Source organism: Leucoraja erinacea, chromosome 14 (genome assembly GCF_028641065.1).
Source record: "Leucoraja erinacea ecotype New England chromosome 14, Leri_hhj_1, whole genome shotgun sequence".
In the NCBI taxonomy this organism is placed as follows: domain Eukaryota; kingdom Metazoa; phylum Chordata; class Chondrichthyes; order Rajiformes; family Rajidae; genus Leucoraja; species Leucoraja erinaceus.
The window spans coordinates 52432453-52452401 of NC_073390.1; the positions used below are offsets into that span (position 1 = coordinate 52432453).

The following is a 19949-nucleotide window of genomic DNA, read 5'->3' on the forward strand; positions in this document are numbered from 1 at the left end:
CCGCCATTCAATATGATCATGGCTGATCATCCAACTCAGTATCCTGTACCTGCCTTCTCTCCATACCCCCTGATACCTTTAGCCACAAGGGCCACATCTAACTCCCTCTTAAATATAGCCAATGAACTGTGGCCTCAACTACCTTCTGTGGCAGAGAATTCCACAGATTCACCACTCTCTGTGTGAACATTTTTTTTCTCATCTCGGTCCTAAAAGATTTCCCCCTTATCCTTAAACTGTGACCCCTAGTTCTGGACTTCCCCAACATCGGGAACAATCTTCCTGCATCTAGCCTGTCCAACCCCTTAAGAATTTTATACGTTTCTATAAGATCCCCCCTCAATCTTCTAAATTCTAGTGAGTACAAGCCGAGTACAAGTTCCTTGTTTGTATAGGACTACTTCTGGTCTAAACCAATAATAGTTTTGAAAGGTATCTCCTCTCGTGATGGTATGCACTTGGACCGCACACTGGCACATCTTTGAAATGGTAAATTATTGCTTCGATTACCAGCCATGTTACTCTTGGGTTTATTAACTCTGTGAACCAACATCTATTTATCAACTAAAAAAACACTAGTTTTCAGCTAGGCCTCAGACCTGCCACCTGGTGTCATTCATTCTACTTTCTCCACCTTGCTGCCTGGAGGCGTTTAGTCTGGTCTATTGGATGTAAAACATTGGGAATTCCACACTAGTATTGATGCGAGTCAGATCTGTACCTACCAATGGTAAGGGAGGCAATTGAAGAAATGTTATTCTGCAAATCGTTAGAGACCACCACTACCGCCACTGATATATATAATAAACTAAAACACTACTTAGATGTCAATAATATACCAATGGAAAACAACATCTTGTGCAGCTGATGGTGCTCCTGTTATGATGGGCAAGAAAAATGGCTGCTTAAAATTGATGAATGATGAGAATCCGGAAATGCTTCTTGTGCACTGTGTTATTCATAGAGAGAACTTAGTGTCGAAAAATATTTCTCCTGTACTTAATGAGGTACTAAAATCTATCAATGCTATCAAAATTATATATCACCACATGGGGGGGAGGGGCATCAGGATTTTAGAGGTGATTAGGTGGGGCATGGCCAAAAAAAGGTTGGGAACCATTGGTCTAGCCTTAATATTCAACTACCTGGTTATAGAACTTAAATACCAAAACTTGCTGTGTGGCCAATTCCAGCTACAACACAACCAGATTAGTTCGGTTGTACAAGTAGATATGCCCATTCTGCAATTTTTGGTCACAGTAGAATTGTCAGCTCCACACTATATAACAAAAGAGGAAAAGATAGGAAGACACCGCAGATGCTTGTTTAAACTGAAGTTAGACACAAAATGGTGGAGTAACTCAGCGGGACAGGCAGCATCTCGGGAGAGAAGGAATGGGTGACATTTTGTGTTGAGACCCTTCTTCAGACAGTTCTTCAGGAGACGAGACTTGACCCAAAGCCTCACCTATTCCTTCTCCCCAGAGATGCTGCCTGTCCCGCTGAGTTACTCTAGCATTTTGTGTCTAAAACAGTAAGGTATATTTGTGTATATTGGGAATAGAAGCCAACACATAACGGTTGACAGAATGGTGAATAGAAAATTAAAACAAATCCCGTAGCTATTGCTATCGTTAACATCCTTTAAACAATATTTACCTGCAAAATTTCTCTGTGTTTCCAGTTTTCCCTTGTTGGATGACATGAATGAAGTCGTGGGTAAGAATGAAAGGCACACGTTCCCTCTTAATCCCAAACTTGGACTTGAAATTGCCAAGGATGTGGCCAAAGTCTATATGAAAGAGCTTGAAAAAGAGTGGAGAAAAATTACTTTAGCAAAACTACGGGACAAAACTTGCTTCCGACACTGTTCAGTCAACCTTACCCCCAAATGTGTGTTGCGTATGTTTGCCAAGACACTGCTGTTAACTTGCTTACAATTAGCGCATTTTTAAGCGACTAAGTCCGACAGGCTTTCAGAGCTTTCCATGAATATTCGCATCAGGTTTTGGAGGAACAATGTGCTCTTCCCATGAAAAAGCTGAAAACGATTGTTTCAGAATGTCCCTGATGTTCAAGCATTACTAAAACTACCACTTATAAAATCACCTACATTTAGCCCGAGTCTCCTACAACCTGTGGAATGAATGGAGTTGTCCCGTGCCTTATAAGCCAAATGATTAGTTGGCAGATTAACCAGATCAAGTACTGGGAATTGTCGCAAACACTCTGTTCCACTGCTGGACTTCTTGGGGTCCACAGTCAGTGCATTTGCAAAATAATAATTTGACCTTTGACTTCTGTGTATATATATATAGGTGCAGGAACGTCACAGCAAGTTCCAGACCTAAAATAATAATAAATTATGATAATCATAGAAACATAGAAAATAGGTGCAGGAGGAGGCCATTCGGCCCTTCGAGCCAGCACCGCCATTCATTGTGATCATGGCTGATCGTCCCCTTTCAATAACCCGTGCCTGCCTTCTTCCCATATCCCTTGACTCCACTAGCCCCTAGAGCTCTATCTAACTCTTTCTTAAATCCATCCAGTGACTTGGCCTCCACTGACCTCTGTGGCAGGGATTTCCTTAAATTCACAACTCTCTGGGTGAAAAAGTTTTTTCTCACCTCAGTCTTAAATGACCTCCCCTTTATTCTAAGACTGTGGCCCCTGGATCTGGATCCGCCCAACATTGGGAACATTTTTCCTGCATCTAGCTTGTCCAGTCCTTTTATAATCTTATATGCTTCTATAAGATACCCCCTCATCCTTCTAAACTCCAGTGAATACAAGCCTAGTATTTTCAATCTTTCCTCATATGACAGTCCCGCCATCCCAGGTATCAATCTCGTGAACCTACACTGCACTGCCTCAATCACAAGGATGTCCTTCCTCAAATTAGGAGGCCAAAACTGTACACAATACTCCAGATGTGGTCTCACCAGAGCCCTGTACACCTGCAGAAGAACCTCTTTACTCCTATACTGATGGAACATTAGTTTCATTTCTGACAATGACCAAAGATCACTGGACTAAACGTCTGCAGGAAATCTTGACCATGCCGACGATTAATGGGCAGAAATACACAGCCGACACAGTGATCAGTGCTCAAACAAGAGGACATGACTTCAGAATTAAGGGACAGAAGTTTAGGGGTAACATGAGGGGGAACTTCTTTACTCAGAGAGTGGTAGCGGTGTGGAATGAGCTTCCAGTGGAGGTGGTGGAGGCAGGTTTGTTGGTATCATTTAAAAATAAATTGGATAGGCATATGGATGAGAAGGGAATGGAGGGTTATGGTATGAGTGCAGGCAGGTGGGACTAAGGGAAAAAAAGTTGTTCGGCACGGATTTGTAGGGCCGAGATGGCCTGTTTCCGTGCTGTAATTGTTATATGGTTATATGGTTATATCAGCAACCATTCATAATGGTGGACACAAAATGCTGGAGTAAGTCAACGGGACAGGCAGCATCTCTGGAGTGAAGGAATGGGTGACATTTCCGGTTGAGATATCCTGTTTTAGGTTGTGTGACAACATCAATAAACTTATTTATATGATATTTGCTGACTTGTTAGAATTGTAAGGGTGCTGATGTGGCCAAGCATTTGCTTCCTTTAATAAGGATATTGTAAGATTGGAGGCTGTACAAAGAAGAGTCACTGTGCTAATAGCAGGGACGAGGGCAATACATTGTACTATATGGACTTAGAAGAATAAGGAGTGATTTTGATAGAACCATAAGATTGTAAGGGAGTATATCAAGCTAAATGTTGAGAGGCGTTCAGTGGTGGGATACTCTCAGATGAGGGTGCATAGTTTTGAGAAGTGGTTGGTCATTTGAAGCTAAAGTAATTTAGTTTTGAGTTTCATGTTCTTAATTTTCAAATTTAAATGTTAAAATCAGTGACAGTTTTGCACAAACATTACTTGGGTTTGTGGTAAAGTCTATGGGGGAATCAGGACGTTACAAGGTTTAACTCGCAGCCGAATGGCCATGGTGGTCTTGCCATCCAACTCAAGGCCAAGGAAGATCAACACTTCAAATCTGACCCACATCAGGTGGGTTTGCAAGGACCTAATGGGTGCATGGATTCAGCAGAACCACAACAACATTGCGATGGCAAAGCAAAATGGAACACAATTACTTGAGATACTTAAAACGTCAACGGGTGATGGCTTTTGTTAATCTTCCTCCTACTAAAATCTGCTGCTGGATTTGTATTTTGCAAATACTCTGCTTTCACAATTGGGCAGCACCGTTGGGCAGCAGTATATTAGCGGTAATTGGCTTCTGTGAATTGTCCCTGGTGTGTGTAAGGTCGTAAGGGATAGGAGTAGATGTAGGCCGTTTGGCCCATCAAGTCCACTACGCCATTCAATCATGGCTGATCTATTTCTCCCTCCTAACCCCATTCTCCTGCCTTCTCCCCATAACCTCTGAAACCTGTACTAATCAAGAAGGATTAGTGTAAGTGTGGGAGGGTCGCTGGTTGGTGCGGACTCGGTGGGCCGAAGGCCTGTTTCTGCGCTATATCTCTAAACTAAACTATACTGAATTGCGATGCGCCATTTTTACAGCAGAAAGTTATTGCTAGACCGAGACATTTAAATGATAACCACTTGATCGCGTAAACTCAGGTGACGGGGCCCCAGATTTAAATATTAACAGAGAAACATAGAAACATAGAAATTAGGTGCAGGAGTAGGCCATTCGGCCCTTCGAGCCTACACCGCCATTCAATATGATCATGGCTGATCATCCAACTCAGTATCCCGTACCTGCCTTCTCTCCATACCCCCTGATCCCCTTAGCCACAAGGGCCACATCTAACTCCCTCTTAAATATAGCCAATGAACTGGCCTCAACTACCCTCTGTGGCAGAGAGTTCCAGAGATTCACCACTCTCTGTGTGAAAATAGTTTTTCTCATCTCGGTTTTAAAGGATTTCCCCCTTATCCTTAAACTGTGACCCCTTGTCCTGGACTTTCCTAACATCGGGAGCAATCTTCCTGCATCTAGCCTGTCCAACCCCTTAAGAATTTTGTAAGTTTCTATAAGATCCCCTCTCAATCTACTAAATTCTAGAGAGTATAAACCAAGTCTATCCAGTCTTTCTTCATAAGACAGTCCTGACATCCCAGGAATCAGTCTGGTGAACCGTCTCTGCACTCCCTCTAATGCAATAATGTCCTTCCTCAGAACGTAGTTATGTGAAGCATGGTGGAGAAACGGGGTATCAACCCTGCAGGAGAGGAAGACTTGGTTGGCAGGTTACATTCTGGTTGGATCCCCAGCCGCTGCTCTGCTATTTTACCAACTCTATTGCTTCATACCTGACCAGTTTCACGGACCATGATGTTGTCGCTGTGTCTGTCCCCAATCCCGAGTACATACGTCGCTACACAGTAGCCCGCACACGACAGCGTAAACTCCTCAATTGCTCGCTCCAAGGCATCCCTGCCGTCAAGTCCAACATGGAAGAAAAAAAAAAAAAAAAAAAAAATAATTGAATGTTTGTCTCTTAAACTATTGATAATAAGCATGTCAACAGTTTTATCATTCAGAACTAAATATGAAATTGTAGGAACTGCACAGCTGGCCAGACGGCATTTTTTTTAGACAGAGTAAATGTTCACATTCTCACAAATACTGTAGTGAACACAAGCAAATATTTGATCAACCAGAGCAATGTTTTTTCTTCCTGTTTCTTTTCACTGTTTAGTGAAAATCCTGCCCATCAGTTGCTTCCTTTTGGACTTGGCAACTGAGGAAGTCCACCTACTCCAATGCCCTCAGAATTGCTTCCAAGTAATATTCAGAAAATAACGATCCTTAGTTGATATTTTGTAGATAAATCTGTGGAAGGCCAAATATCCCTTCCTGCACTTTACCTGGTGTCATAAGACATCGGGTCCAGAATCAACAAGGAGGATCACTCCTTCCTGATTGTGTATATTATTGTGTTCTAACCTGGGTCTACTAATGGGTCAGGAACCCCGTGACATTGTCCAAAGAACAAGTGTATGATTAGGATAACGCTGAGCTATTGACTAACTGCAGCACTTCTGTAAATACCAGCAACTGCAATTCCTTTCCACATACAGACCTCCAGGAGCTGTGGAAAAGACTATTAGGCCTAAAGGGCCGGTCCCACGAGCATGCGACTGCATGCGGCAAGCGCGACCAAACCAGAAGCGGAGGTCGAGTGAGTGACATGAAGTTCGAGCGATGTCCGTGGGAAGTTCGCGCTTGACGTACGGTGTCAAGACGGTGTGTACAGCAACAAGACGCTGCGCGCGCCCGTCAAGATGGTGCGCACGCCCGTCGAGGTGGCTGCGGGCCGGCAGGCCGTTGCCGCGCGGAATATTTGAACGCGGTCAGTTTTTCGGAGCCCCGCGCGATGTCGGGGCCAGCTCCGCACAACTCCATACGGCTCCAGCGATCGAAGTGGGAACGGCCCCGCGAGGCCGTACGGCTCAAGCGACCACGTTAGGTCGCGCTTGCCGCATGGAGTCGCCTGCTCGTGGGACGGGCCCTTTAGTCTTAGTCTTACCTGATGTCTACGTCAATGCCAGGTGGTTCATTCAACTTTGCCGTTTAGTTAGTGGATGTAAACATTAGCGCTGAGTGGCAAACTAGGTGGTTTTGGAGAAAGCCGAGTCAATCACATTCCTCAAATCGCCTGTCTATTTGATGATGCAGAGCCATCTCCATCATCAAAGACCCCACATTTTCTCCATCCTGCCATCTGGGAAGAGGTACAGGAGAATTAGCTGCAAAACCAGCAGGATGCTCCTCAGCTTCTTCCCGCAGGCTATAAGACTGATAAACGGACTTTGCCCCCTGCCAAAGTATCGCGCACCAACCATCAACCTGGACACACTGCAGCAGAGCCACTGTCGTGCCGCTGCCGATCGGAACGCCTGTTGATGTTTAGTAGAGAGTAGAGTGTTTAATTTGTTCATGATATATGTATTTTTATTTCTATTTATTTTTACTGCACACTGAATGGACACTGGTTGAGCAACGTTTTTTTATTTCCTCTGGGTATGTGAGTACTCAGGAAAATGACAATAAAGATATACTATATACTATATACTATTTGACTTCAGACTTTAGAGATAAATTTGTTTGTTTGACTTCAGACTTTACAGAAACAGGCCCTTTGCACAAAAGTCCGCGAGCATTGCCACTTTCATTTCACTGCACATCTCGTATGTGTATGTGACAAATAAACTTGACTTGACTTGACTTGACCTGACTTGACTTGGGCCCACTGCGCCCACACTGACCAGCGATCAGCCCGTACACTATCCCACACACACTAGGGACAATTTACAATTTTAACAAAGGTGATTAACCTACAAACCTGTACGTCTTTGGAGTGTGGGAGGAAACCGGAGCAACCAGAGAAAACCGGGAGAAAACTTACAAACTCTGTACGATCAACACCCATAGTCAGGATCAGACCTCAGTCTCTGGTGCTGTAGGACAGCAACTCTACCACTGTGCCACCCCATTTATGAACAACTGATTTATTTCTCAAGGGGACACCAGTGAACTAGATATCTAACACCAATTAAGATGAGATGAGAAAAACATTTTTCACACAGAGAGTGGTGAGTCTCTGGAACTCTCTGCCGCAGAAGGTAGTTGAGGCCAGTTCATTGGCTATATTTAAGAGGCAGTTAGATGAGGCCCTTGTGGTTAAAGGGATCAAGGGGTATGGAGAGAAGGCAGGAACGGGATACTGAGTTGGATGATCAGCCAAGATCATATTGAATGGCGGTGCAGGCTCGAAGGGCCGAATGGCCTACTCCTGCACCTATTTTCTATGTTTCTATGTTTCTAAATAGCATTATGGTCATTATTACAGTTGCTAGCCTTTAGATTATGAGACCTGGAACATTCCGTCATTACATTTCCACACCACGCACCTATCACCTATTGCAAGACATTCACCTCTGTGGCTTTCTTTGAAAATAGAGTGACTTGGACAATAAGAGACTAGTGGTTAAAATGTTGAAAGCAGGAACCTTACTGTACATTTCAACAACTATTCTGCTTTATCCATGAACCGCATGTTCAATTTGATTGCTACATGAAACGCCATCTATTTGTGGAAAAATATTCCTGAAAATCAAAACTCACAACTCGCCATGGGTGAAATTAATAGATTGGTCAAAAAATTCGGTACTAAATTCTACCAATGGCTGTAGTTATTTTTCCCAGACATGCGCAAGAATTTCTTTGGAAACCTAGGCAGAAATCCAAGCCAAACCAAGCTTGGGATCATCCAAAATATTTTCACAACAGCTCACTGTCTTCTCTGAAGGGCTCAAAAGTCAATGATTTGTATTTAGTTTTGTGCATGTTTACTGCACACAAGACTGTAGCACTGGTCCAAATAGATTTGGCTCAGAGCAAACCTGCCATTATTTAGCAATAGTTTCGAGCCACATGTATTGGGTGGAGGCGAAGCCTTAACCACATTAAAGTCCTTCACCGAATTCTGCGGCTTCATTAGATGCCGTGGTACATAACAGCGACAGCAGATGATAAGATGAAGAATGCAGCAATGAGGGTTTCGCTTGCCATAAACATAGACACATAGAAAATAGGTGCAGGAGGAGGCCATTCGGCCCTTCGAGCCAGCACCGCTAATGCTCAGAATGCAAGGTTTTTGTACACATTTTTTGTACTATTATTGGGCAACGAATATTAAAAACATCATCTATTGGATGGACAACACATGCCAACATGTAAAATGGTTAATAATGGTGAGAAGAGATTGTTCGCCTTTTAATATAGGCACGATTCTTCTCTCTCCAATAAATTTGAAGAAAACAGTAGATGAGAAAAACCCGATTGTCCATAGTACCCTACGAATCTGGAAACCCTTAAACTGAGAAATGTATCTCTTCTCACCAGTTGCCAATAATTCCTTGTTTAAGCCGTCTATTTTAGACAAGACTTTCACACAGTGGGAAAGATTAGGAATTAAAAAACTGGGAGATCTTTACGAGACGGGAACTCTTCCCTCATTTCAAGAAATACAGTCGAAATAGCATCTGAAAGGTAGGCAATACTTTAGATATCTTCAAATACGAGACTATCTGAAATCATTGCTAATATATATGGTGTATCAGGTGCCAGGGCTAGAGTTCACTTGAAACACTGTGTAGCCAAGTTACATGGATGAAAAACCAAACCAAACCAAACTGCAGGTACTGGAGATCCTGAACAAAAACAGAACATGCTGGATGCAGGGTCAAGAGGCATGTCGAAGAGCAATTTCTGGTGCTCCTTTGACTTGAAACATTGGATCCGTCGTCTCTTTCCACAGATGCTGCCTGACGAGGAGGTGCATCCTCCTTTTATGTAAGTTACAATGACCAGGTTATAACACAGTTCGATGTACAGATGGATCTTGGGGACGAATTTCATGGATCCCTGAAGACATATGGTATATGGAGAGAAGGCAGATACAGGATACCGAGTTGGATGATCAGCCGTGATCATATTGAATGGCGGTGCAGGCTCGAAGGGCCGAATGGCCTACTCCTGCACCTATTTTCTATGTTTCTATACTAGCCTTCATTTGTCACGGTATAGAATACAAGAGTCTGGAAGTCATGATACATCTCCATAAGACATTGGTTAGGCCATATTTTCTTCGCTCCATAGATGCTGCTGCACCCGCTGAGTTTCTCCAGCAATTTTGTGTACTTTCGAGTATTACATGCAGTTCTGATCCCCATTACAGGAAGGATGGGGCAGGTTTGGAGAGGGTGCAGGTGAGGTTTACCTGAATGCCAAACACATATAGGGGGGCATTAGCTATAAGGAGAGGTAGGGCAGGCTTGGATTGTTTTGTCCGTAGTGCCGAAGAAATCTGATAGATGTATATAAAATTGGGAAGCGTAGATAGGGTAGAGAGTCCGAACCCTTTCCCCCACCACCCGCCCAAAGGTGGAAATATGGAAAAACTAGAGGGCACAGCTTTAAGGTGAGAGTGGCAAAGTTTAAAGGGGATGCGCGGGACAATTTCTTTCTTAAAAGACGTTAGTGGATGTTCAGTAAGGACGTTTTGCAGGGAGAAAAAGAAGTAAACTAAAGCAAAAAAGTGAGCAGGTATTGAATAATGCACATAGACAAATGATATAACATAAAACAGCACACCACAGGAACAGGCTCTACAGCCCACAATGTCAATGCCAATGATGATGTCGTTAATAATCTAACGGCTCACTGGCCACAGCAACAAGGAATACAATACAATACAATTTATTTGTCACTTGAACCTCATAGAGGCTCAAATGAAATGTTGTTTCTGCAGTCCTACACACAAGAAAAAAAAGACCCAAGACACAACACAATTTACACAGACATCCATCACAGCGCATCTCCTCCTCGCTGTGATGGAAGGCAAAGACTTATCTCTCCCCCGAGTGAAAACTTACGGAGAATTCTTCTCTTTGATCCAGTTCAGCAAAGCATCCTTGTTGAAGGCAGCAGTAGCAGCAACATTACTGTTGTTCAGTTGTATATTGGCTATTGTTTCTGAAGCAGAAACCACCTGAATAATGCCAGATTTATCTCCCGTTGCAAGGCAGCCATAGGGCAGAACTCTGAAAAAAAGAAACACATTGATGATGAAGAGAGGGCAATTTTATTTTTGTGGTCATCGAGAACGGAAACTGACTCTTTGTCCCACCCAGGCCATGCCAATCATCAAGCTCCCATTTATGCTAATCCTACAAGAATCCTACTTGATCTTGTAGAATCCTTGTAGAATCCTACAAGAACTATACAACAGGAGGTGCAACTCCAGAGCAAACAAAATCATGGGAGACCCCTTCCACCCCTGCAACGGACTGTTCCAGCTGCTATGGTCAGGCAAACGCCTCCGTTGCCATGCGGTGAGAACGGAGAGGTTGAGAAGGAGTTTCTTCCCAGAGGCAATTCGGACTGTAAACTCCTATCTCACCAGGGACTAACTCTACAGAACGTTTTTCCTTCCATTATTTATTATGTAAAAGAATATGTGTGTTATGATTGTGTTTATAATTTGTTTGGTTGTTTTGTTGTTTGTCTTTTGCACAAAAGTTCGCGAGCATTGCCACTTTCATTTCACTGCACATCTCGTATGTGTATGTGACAAATAAACTTGACTTGACTTGACTTGACTTGAAAAAAAAAAAAAAAAAAAAAAGAATTCTTCCCACATTCTCATCGACACTCCACAAATTTCACCACTCAGCCAAGCATGCTGAGCATTTTACAGTGGTCAATTAATCCATTAACCAACCTGCACATCTTTGGGGTGTGGAAGGAAACCGGAATACCAATAGAGGAAACCCATGAGGGAGAAATATGTAAACTCTATACATATGGAGCACCCCGAGGTCAAGATTGAACCTGGGTGCCTGGAGCCGCGAGGACAGTGGATCTACTAGCTGCGCCACTGTGCTGTGAGAATGACACAAAGAACTGACGAAGAGAGGCTGTTTAATAGTTGTTTTCAAATGCCATCTTTCAACAAACAGTAGTGCGGAAACAACATCTGAACTGAAGGTGGGATTTTGTAAGCAAGGACTGATGATGAAGGTACACAAAAATGCTGGAGAAACTCAGTGTTGGAGCTGCTTGTCTTTGCCGCGTCAAGGACAAGAAGGCCGTAGACCTGGGTTTGCTGGGCCGAGGAAACCTTCGAGGAGTTCCCGGCCGAAAGGTTGTCAGGTTTGGATTTGCCCTTCTGGGAAGTTTGGGATGATGACAACGTTGCCTTTTCCAATTTAGAACTTTCGATACCCGAAACTTCATGAACCAATGATGCCAGACTTGAAGATTTGGAACCCGAAACGTTAATTGCTTTATTTCCTTGAGGTTTCGTTCACAAAATTCTGTTGCATTTTATTCTCTTGCATTTTGTTTTTTTTATTTAAATTAAAATGAAGTTGCCTAAAAAAAAGAAATTTTCGTCCCGAAACGTTGCCTATTTCCTTGGGTTTCGTCCCGAAACGTTGCCTATTTCCTTGGGTTTTGTCCCGAAACGTTGCCTATTTCCTTCGCTCCATAGATGCTGCTGCACCCGCTGAGTTTCTCCAGCTTTTTTGTCTACCTTCGATTTTACTGCATCTGCAGTTCCTTCTTAAAAGGCTGTTGATGAAGCTCTGCTTTAAGGACAAAACATCCTTTGTATTACCAGGTCATTTTCACGGGCAAGTTCTTCTCGGTTTGCTTTTACTGCATAAACTCTGATGGAAAACTCTCATAAATAAAAACCCCAAAGAATTTTTCTCTCTGGAATTTGGCTACATTTGGAACTTTTGGTAGATTTCCACAAAAGATCAACAGATGGCGCTGCATTGTCTCGCGGGCAGCCCTCATTCAGAATTTAACATCCTCTCCAAAGCCAAAAACGTCTACAGATTCCAGATGCTGAGGAGTTTATCTATTTTCCCCTGGAACAGAAATACTTCTGTGGCTTCTCTCAGTTTAGAGCAAAATACAATTAAAACCCAGAGTACCAAATACCTATTTTGGCCAGCACTGATAACCTTTATCTGCTGGTACACAAAATTGCTGGAGAAACACAGCGGGTGCAGCAGCATCTAGGGAGCGATGGAAATAGGCAGCGTTTCGGGCCGAAACCCTTCTTTCGGCCCGAAACGTCGCCTATTTCCTTCGCTCCATAGATGCTGCTGCACCCGCTGAGTTTCTCCAGCAATTTTGTGTACCTTCGATTTTCCAGCATCTGCAGTTCCTTCTTGAACACGCTCATGTTTTCACAAGTTCCATGCGCCTGTTCAGAAACCCAATACATTGCTGGTAGACAAAAATGCTGGAGAAACTCAGCGGGTGAGGCAGCATCTAGGGAGCGAAGGAAAAAGGCAGCGTTTCGGGTCAAAACCCTTCTTCAACCCGAAACGTTGCCTATTCCTTCGCTCCATAGATGCTGCTGCACCCGCTGAGTTTCTCCAGCATTTTTGTCTACCTTCAATTTTCCAGCATCTGCATTTCCTTCTTAAACAAATTCATTGCTGGTGTCTGAATGTAAGCTGGGTTATCAATAGCCAACATAGGTGCTTTAAAACCTCCGAGCCTGTCTTATGTGGCATTTTCATATTTTTGCATTTATAAAGACCAATTGGCTGCCCAGTTTGCAGTAAATAATTCCAGTTTAAACTATTTAAAATAGGACAAAGATAGACACAAAATGCTGGAGTAACTCAGCAGGACAGGCAGCATCTCTGGAGAGAAGGAATGGGCAACGTTTTGAGTTGAGACCCTTTTTCAGACCCAATTCCTTCTCTCCAGAGATGCTGCCTGTCCCACTGAGTTACTCCAGCATTTTCTGTCTATCTTCGGTTTAAACCAGCATCTGCAGTTCATTCACACTCCCTTGATTTCCCCCCCACTACACTGACTAGTTTGGAAAATAATCTGAAGAAGGGTTTCGGCCAGAAACGTTGCCTATTTCCTTCGCTCCATAGATGCTGCCGCACCCGCTGAGTTCCTCCAGCATTTTTGTCTACCTATTTATTCTACAATATTTGTCAGGAATTAAACAGTGCTCGAGTAAAATAAATAATTATTAAAGACAATGCATTTTATTACATTTTATAAATGTTATGTTTTATTTTTATTCCAGAAATAATCTTAGTTGTGGAAGATTAGGGGAGCGATAAGGAAGGCAATAACACTATTGTGCCCAATTAATGTCTGCCTTATTGAAAGTGGGAAGCTCATCTCATCATAGAATAACAATTGAAGCCCATGTGTGCAAGAGGTTCAAAGGGTCGGTTGGCATCAAGCCAGAGCATTTTAACGTGCCCTGCTTATAACTCTGCTGGGCACACCTCCAACCACTTCCCCTCTGAACGCAAACTGCGATGAAAGGCTCCCCAGACCCAGGGGTCAATGGGGTCACCGCAAGGGGAGAAAAACATCCTGGTTGGAAAGGCAGCTTGACAGGGAGTCAAGTTGAGGACATGTCCTCAGGGTGTATGTAGTCCTTCTCATCCTGCCCCTTTTAATCAACAATCTCATTGCTGAAATTCTGTAGATTTGGTACAAATGACTGACAGATCTACAAGCAATTCTTGGCAATAAGATGTCCTTTTCCTTCCTTGAGCCATGTTTTAAAATGATTTACTGATGCTATTACGTTCGATGACTGAAATTTATAGCACTAGCTGCATCCAAAAGTGCCTTTTGCACTAAACAGACCCATTCTTCTTTGTCTCAAAAGCCTACACTTCAGACCACAAACACGATACAGAGCCAAAGTGCACCATGCCATGGGTGATTTGACTTTTAAATAGTTATTCCACTGCTTTTTAAATGATCCCAATTACTCACAAAAAACCTTAAATCAAGATTGCTTTGTTGTGGATGAACTAAATTCTGGAAGAATGCACCAAAGTGTACTGGCTGTAACATCATCTTCAAGAAAAAGCATGCTCCAACTCCGTGAACACATCAAAGTTAAGACGAAGGTCCCACATAATGAACCCATATGCACTCTTCTAAGCTAACTATGCCTCGAGGCCTAATCTGTCTCCTTTTTCCGCTCGGTGCTTTCTTTTCCATGTGCTTCAAATTTTCAGATGGAATAAGTGAAAACGTTCACGCACACACTGTCACAGTCTGGTTTGTAAACTCGTGCCAGTTGAAAGGCAGCTGAAGGAAGTGAACTGTGGGAGGCCTACCTGAGGTCCAAGCCTGCCTCTTTCCACAGCAAGTCCATCAAGTGCAGAATTTGCAGAGCCAGCATGTCCTGTCGAAGATCTGAGAGCAAAAAGTAATGTGAAAACTTACTGTACATCTGTAGATTACAACACTTTGTAAGCACAATAAGACTATAATGCCATGAGCACGCCACGGTAGATTTTTAATTTCAAATTGTTTTAAAGCGATGGTTTAATGAAATATAATATCTTTATTATAAATCAGTACTTCTTGTATTTTTCTTTGTCTGGATATGCTCCATTAATAATGGCAGGCAAATCTAAAACTGTTAGGTGATTACAGAAGGAATTGTGTCAAAAATACTGAATAATGAAGATACAGAGAACTGCAGATGCTGGTTTACAAAACAAAAACACTTTGTGCTGGAGTAACTCAGTGGGTCAGGCAGCATTTCTGCAGGATCTGGATAGTTGACGTTTTGGGTCTTCTTGGCTTCTTGGTCCTCCAAAATATTCCAAATGGAATTTAAACTGGAGGTGGGGCTCCTTCTTCAGATTGATTGTAGTAGAGGGGAGGAAGCTGGAAAAAACAGGCCTGGCTAGTGATATAGGTGAGGAGATTTGACTGTCATGTGGACTAACAGAAGATACAGATAAGGAGACATGTGTAGGATGGAACTGCAGATGCCTTCAGAATTAAGGGACAGAAGTTTAGGGGTAACATGAGGGGGAACTTCTTTACTCAGAGAGTGGTAGCGGTGTGGAATGAGCTTCCAGTGGAAGTGGTGGCGGCAGGTTCGTTGGTATCATTTAAAAATAAATTGGATAGGCATATGGATGAGAAGAGAATGGAGGGTTATGGTATGAGTGCAGGCAGGTGGGACTAAGGGAAAAAAGTTGTTCGGCACGGACTTGTAGGGCCGAGACGGCCTGTTTCCGTGCTGTAATTGTTATATGGTTATATGCTGGTTTAACCCGAAGATCGACACAAAAGCTTCAGCAAGAGTCTGAAGAAGGGTCTCACCCATTCCTTCTCTCCAGAGATGCTGCCTGTCCCGCTCTGAGTTACGCCAGCTTTTTGTGTCTACCAGATATGGAGACTATAGGGTGTAGGATAAGAAGAGGGAAATGCAAAGAGAGGAAGAGATACAAAGTAGAAGGGGATGGGGGAGTGGGGTGGGTTAGGGGAGAAGTGGTGTACACACAGGTGGGTCACATTGAAGAGAGGGAGGAAAAAGGAATGGAGGCTGTTTACCTACAATTGGAGAATTCACTGTTCATATTGTTGGGTAGCGGAATATGCGTTGATATGGATTTAGCTTGTTGAACATCAAGCTGGTCAAATTCATTTACTTTAAATGCCATGGAGGGTGTACGTATTTTTCTATTGGAGGTGGATGTCTCGACTTTAATGAACCAGTCCTTTGGAAATATTCATGACTGAATCAGACTGTTTGTAAACATTATGGATGGTCTGTCAGACTTCAGAAGTGAAAGCTGGGATACTGCCAAAGGTAGTTTTTAGCAAAACAGGCAGCAGATTCCACTTGCAAGAAGTACTACACTTGAAGGCTTGATTTTATATCTTCAATCAATTGTAGAGTAAGCAAAATGAGTTGAAAACCATTAGCCATTGATCCTTTGTTAACTGAGGGGAAATGAAGGCAGAGTCTTTGCAAGAAGCAATGTATGTCTGTCATTCCGAATACACGTTTCTGCTCCTCAATAAGGGTAGATTGGGCAGGTGTTCACTATTGTACTGCCAGAACAAGTAATCTGTCCACATGAATGCTCACAAATTCAACACTCACAAAATTCAATAACAACCAGGGACTAAGATTAGGGAAATATTTGCTCCTTTCCAATAAGAAAAATGTCCCTCTCATAGAATATGTGAAATAACATCACAGGTGCAGCAGGAGGCCATTCGGACCTTCGAGCCAGCACCGCCATTCAATATGATCATGGCTGATCATCTAAAATCAGTATCTCATTTCTGATTTTACCCCCATATCCCTTGATTCCTTTAGCCCTAAGAGCTGAATCTAACTATCTCTTGAAAACATCCAGTGAATTGCCCCCACACTGCCTTGGGTGGCAGAGAATTACACACTCTGGGTGAAAAAAAACCTCATCTCAGTCCTAAATGGCCTACCATCTTATTCTTAAACTGTGACCCCCCCCCTGGTTCTGGACCAAGTTATCTACTACCTTATGTAACAAAATCTGCAGAAAACCCGGATTTTTAATATAAATGTGGACAGATTAGCAAATTGATAACTAGTTTACACCCTTAGCTCACGCTAGTGGGCCTTGAGCAGAAACGTCCCGTGTTCTCCACAGATGCTGTCTGACCTGCTGAGTTACTCCAGCATTTTGTCCTTTTGTGTAAACCAGTATCTACAATCCCTTGTTTCTACATCGAGTACTGACCCGTTGAGTCACTCCAGCACCGCCTTTTACGCAAAATTTGATCATTTACGGTTACTTGTGTCAACTTGTTCACCATCTTACAAGATACATATTTTTTTTTTTTTTTGAAAATATTTTTTATTGGAGATAGGTACATAATCTATTACATCATTACTGTCTTACATTTTTAAATTGATAATATTGTCAGTTATTATTACATTGTCTCCAATACTTTTTGCCTTTTTCTTCATTTTTTTTAAAACTAGATAGAACTAAAGAGATAGATGAAGTAGAGGAAGAAAAGAAAGGAAAGAAAAACAAAAAAAAAAAAAAAAAATATGTTCGTACATTTCAGAGATACAAGATACATAATATCATAGTTGCTTGAGAACCACATTTCACTGCATTTGATTGATGTTTATTGACTTAACTGTTCTAATTCCTTGTTCAATATTAGTGTGGCACATCCCTGTGTGGAGTTGCGCTAATCCCAGTGCCCAGTACACTGGCAAACTATTAATAAATGTGTCATTATAACAAGAACTGCCCTCTATTTCAATCTCAGCAGTTTAATTCCTGAACAATTGACAGATGACTAATTACATGTGTCGATAATGTGTGCTACTTTTTGTCTTTGAGTACTAACCAGGAACTTGGCTTGGGCTAACTAAGCTTTGGTAATTATCCCCGCGAGGCCAAAATAGTGAAGCACGGCTGCCTTGGATATTAGCAAAGCAGATTTGACGTCACCGTGCTTTGTTCCACATTTCATTTAAGTTTTCTCGTACAATTCCTCAAGATCACTTCTCATCGAATCAGGCGTCTGGAGTGTAATTTAAACAATTGGCAAAAGGTGACTATTGAAACGTTTCAACACCTATCAAGCAAGATATTGGGGAGACAAGGAACTGCAGACGACGGAACCTTCAGGAGAAAAAAACACAAAGTGCTGGAGGAATTCAGCAGCCCAGGCAGCATCTGTGGAGGGAATAGGCAGATTATGTTTCAGGTCCAGAGCCATCTATGTGAAGGACGAAAGGTTCCAATCTGAAACATTGTCCTACACAGATGCTGCCTGATTCACTGAGATCTTCCAGCACTTTGTGGTTTGCTCCAGCAAGAATAGTCATCTTTCCTTCATGTTAATAAAAGACATTGCCAGTTTTCATTGCAAAACGCCCAACCTATACTTGCAAACCAGCCTAGGGTAAGCTGAGTGTGTGTAGGAAGGAGCTGCAGATGATGGCTTGCACTGAAAAGATAGACACAAAATGCTGGAGTAACTCAGCGAGATAGGCAGCATCTCTGCAGAGAAGGAATGGTTGATGTTTCTCAGTCTGGAGAAGGATGTCAACCAGAAACGTCACCCATTCCTTCTCTCCAGAGATGCTGCCGTTCCCGTTGAGTTACTCCAGCATTTTGTGTCTATTCAAGGTAAACTGAAATTGAGTTTAACGATGTGGGATTGAGTGTGTCAAGGCAGTCACGTCTTATGACCAAACTTCTGCAACAGCAAAACTGATGACATACAAAGTCTGTACAATGATTAAACTCTGCTTCTTCAAAAATAATGTCTAAGACCACACAGAGTTTTGGTTGGATTCCTGGATTCTCGATCACAGGATTCTGCACGTCATGTCACTGTGACCTGCAACAAATCATCTGACAGCTTGCTTCACATGGTGTTCCGCAAAGACCGCTCCCTCCGCAACTCCCTTGTCAATTCTTCCCTTCCCTCCCGCACCACCCCCTCCCCGGGCACTTTCCGTTGCAACCGCAAGAAATGCAACACCTGTCACTTCACCTCCCCCCCTCGACTCCATTCAAGGACCCAAGCAATCGTTCCAGGTGCGACAAAGGTTCACCTGCATCTCCTCCAACCTCATCTACTGCATCCGCTGCTCTAGATGTCAGCTGATTTACATCGGGGAGACTAAGTGGAGGTTGGGCGATCGTTTCGCCGAACACCTCCGCTCAGTCCGCAATAACCTACCTGAACTCCCGGTGGCTCAGCACTTCAACTCCCCCTCCCATTCCCAATCCGACCTCTCTGTCCTGGGTCTCCTCCATTGCCAGAGTGAGCAACAGCGGAAATTGGAGGAACAGCACCTCATATTCCGCCTGGGCAGCTTGCGTCCGGATGGCATTAACATTGAATTCTCCCAATTTTGCTAGCCCTTGCTGTCTCCTCCCCTTCCTTAACCCTCTAGCTGTCTCCTCCCACCCTCCCATCCGCCCGCCCTCGGGCTCCTCCTCCTCCCCTTTTCCTTCCTTCCCTTCCCCCCCCCCCCCACCCCCCATCAGTTTGAAGAAGGGTTTCGTCGTCTATTTCCTTCGCTCCATAGATGCTGCTGCACCCGCTGAGTTTCTCCAGCAATTTTGTGTACCTTCACATGGTGTTACTGTGCAGAAAAATCACCAACAGCAATTTCAACGTTTTTCCCGGGGAAGTGGGTGGCAGTGAGGGAGCCACCAAAACATGCGGGTAAAGCAACAAATCAGTTATCTCCCAAATGAGAAAAACAAACATTTTGTATCCACTTAGTTGCATTCTCTTTTGTCTGTTCTGCCAACTAACCACCATTACCCATACAATAAGATCGAGCCATACAGAGTGGACACAAGCCCCTCGGCCCAACTTGCCCACACAGGCCAGCAGCTCCCATCCGCACTGGTCTCACCTGCCTGCTGTTTCTCAATCATTTAGGTAAAAACAAAAGTAAATGGGAAGGAGGTGGGTATGGGGGGGAAGAGAGATGAGAGAAACATCCACACTATCCATTTCTCAGTTCTAAACTATTATTTTGCTTTTACAATCTAATTGGTTGGTGCTATC

The 19949-nt window shown here is 43.2% G+C and overlaps 1 protein-coding gene across 1 annotated transcript in view; it reads right to left on the reverse strand.

Moving 5' to 3' along the window:
* The window catches only part of pik3cb (phosphatidylinositol-4,5-bisphosphate 3-kinase, catalytic subunit beta), a 279273-nt gene that overhangs the window by 6395 nt on the left and 252929 nt on the right, over positions 1–19949 (reverse strand). The window contains exons 18-21 of the mRNA XM_055646420.1: positions 14723–14801; positions 10469–10636; positions 5339–5462; positions 1660–1805 (exon numbers count right to left, since the gene is read on the reverse strand). Coding sequence (XP_055502395.1) covers positions 1660–1805; positions 5339–5462; positions 10469–10636; positions 14723–14801 — 517 coding nt within the window. The remainder of the gene's footprint in view (positions 1–1659; positions 1806–5338; positions 5463–10468; positions 10637–14722; positions 14802–19949) is intronic.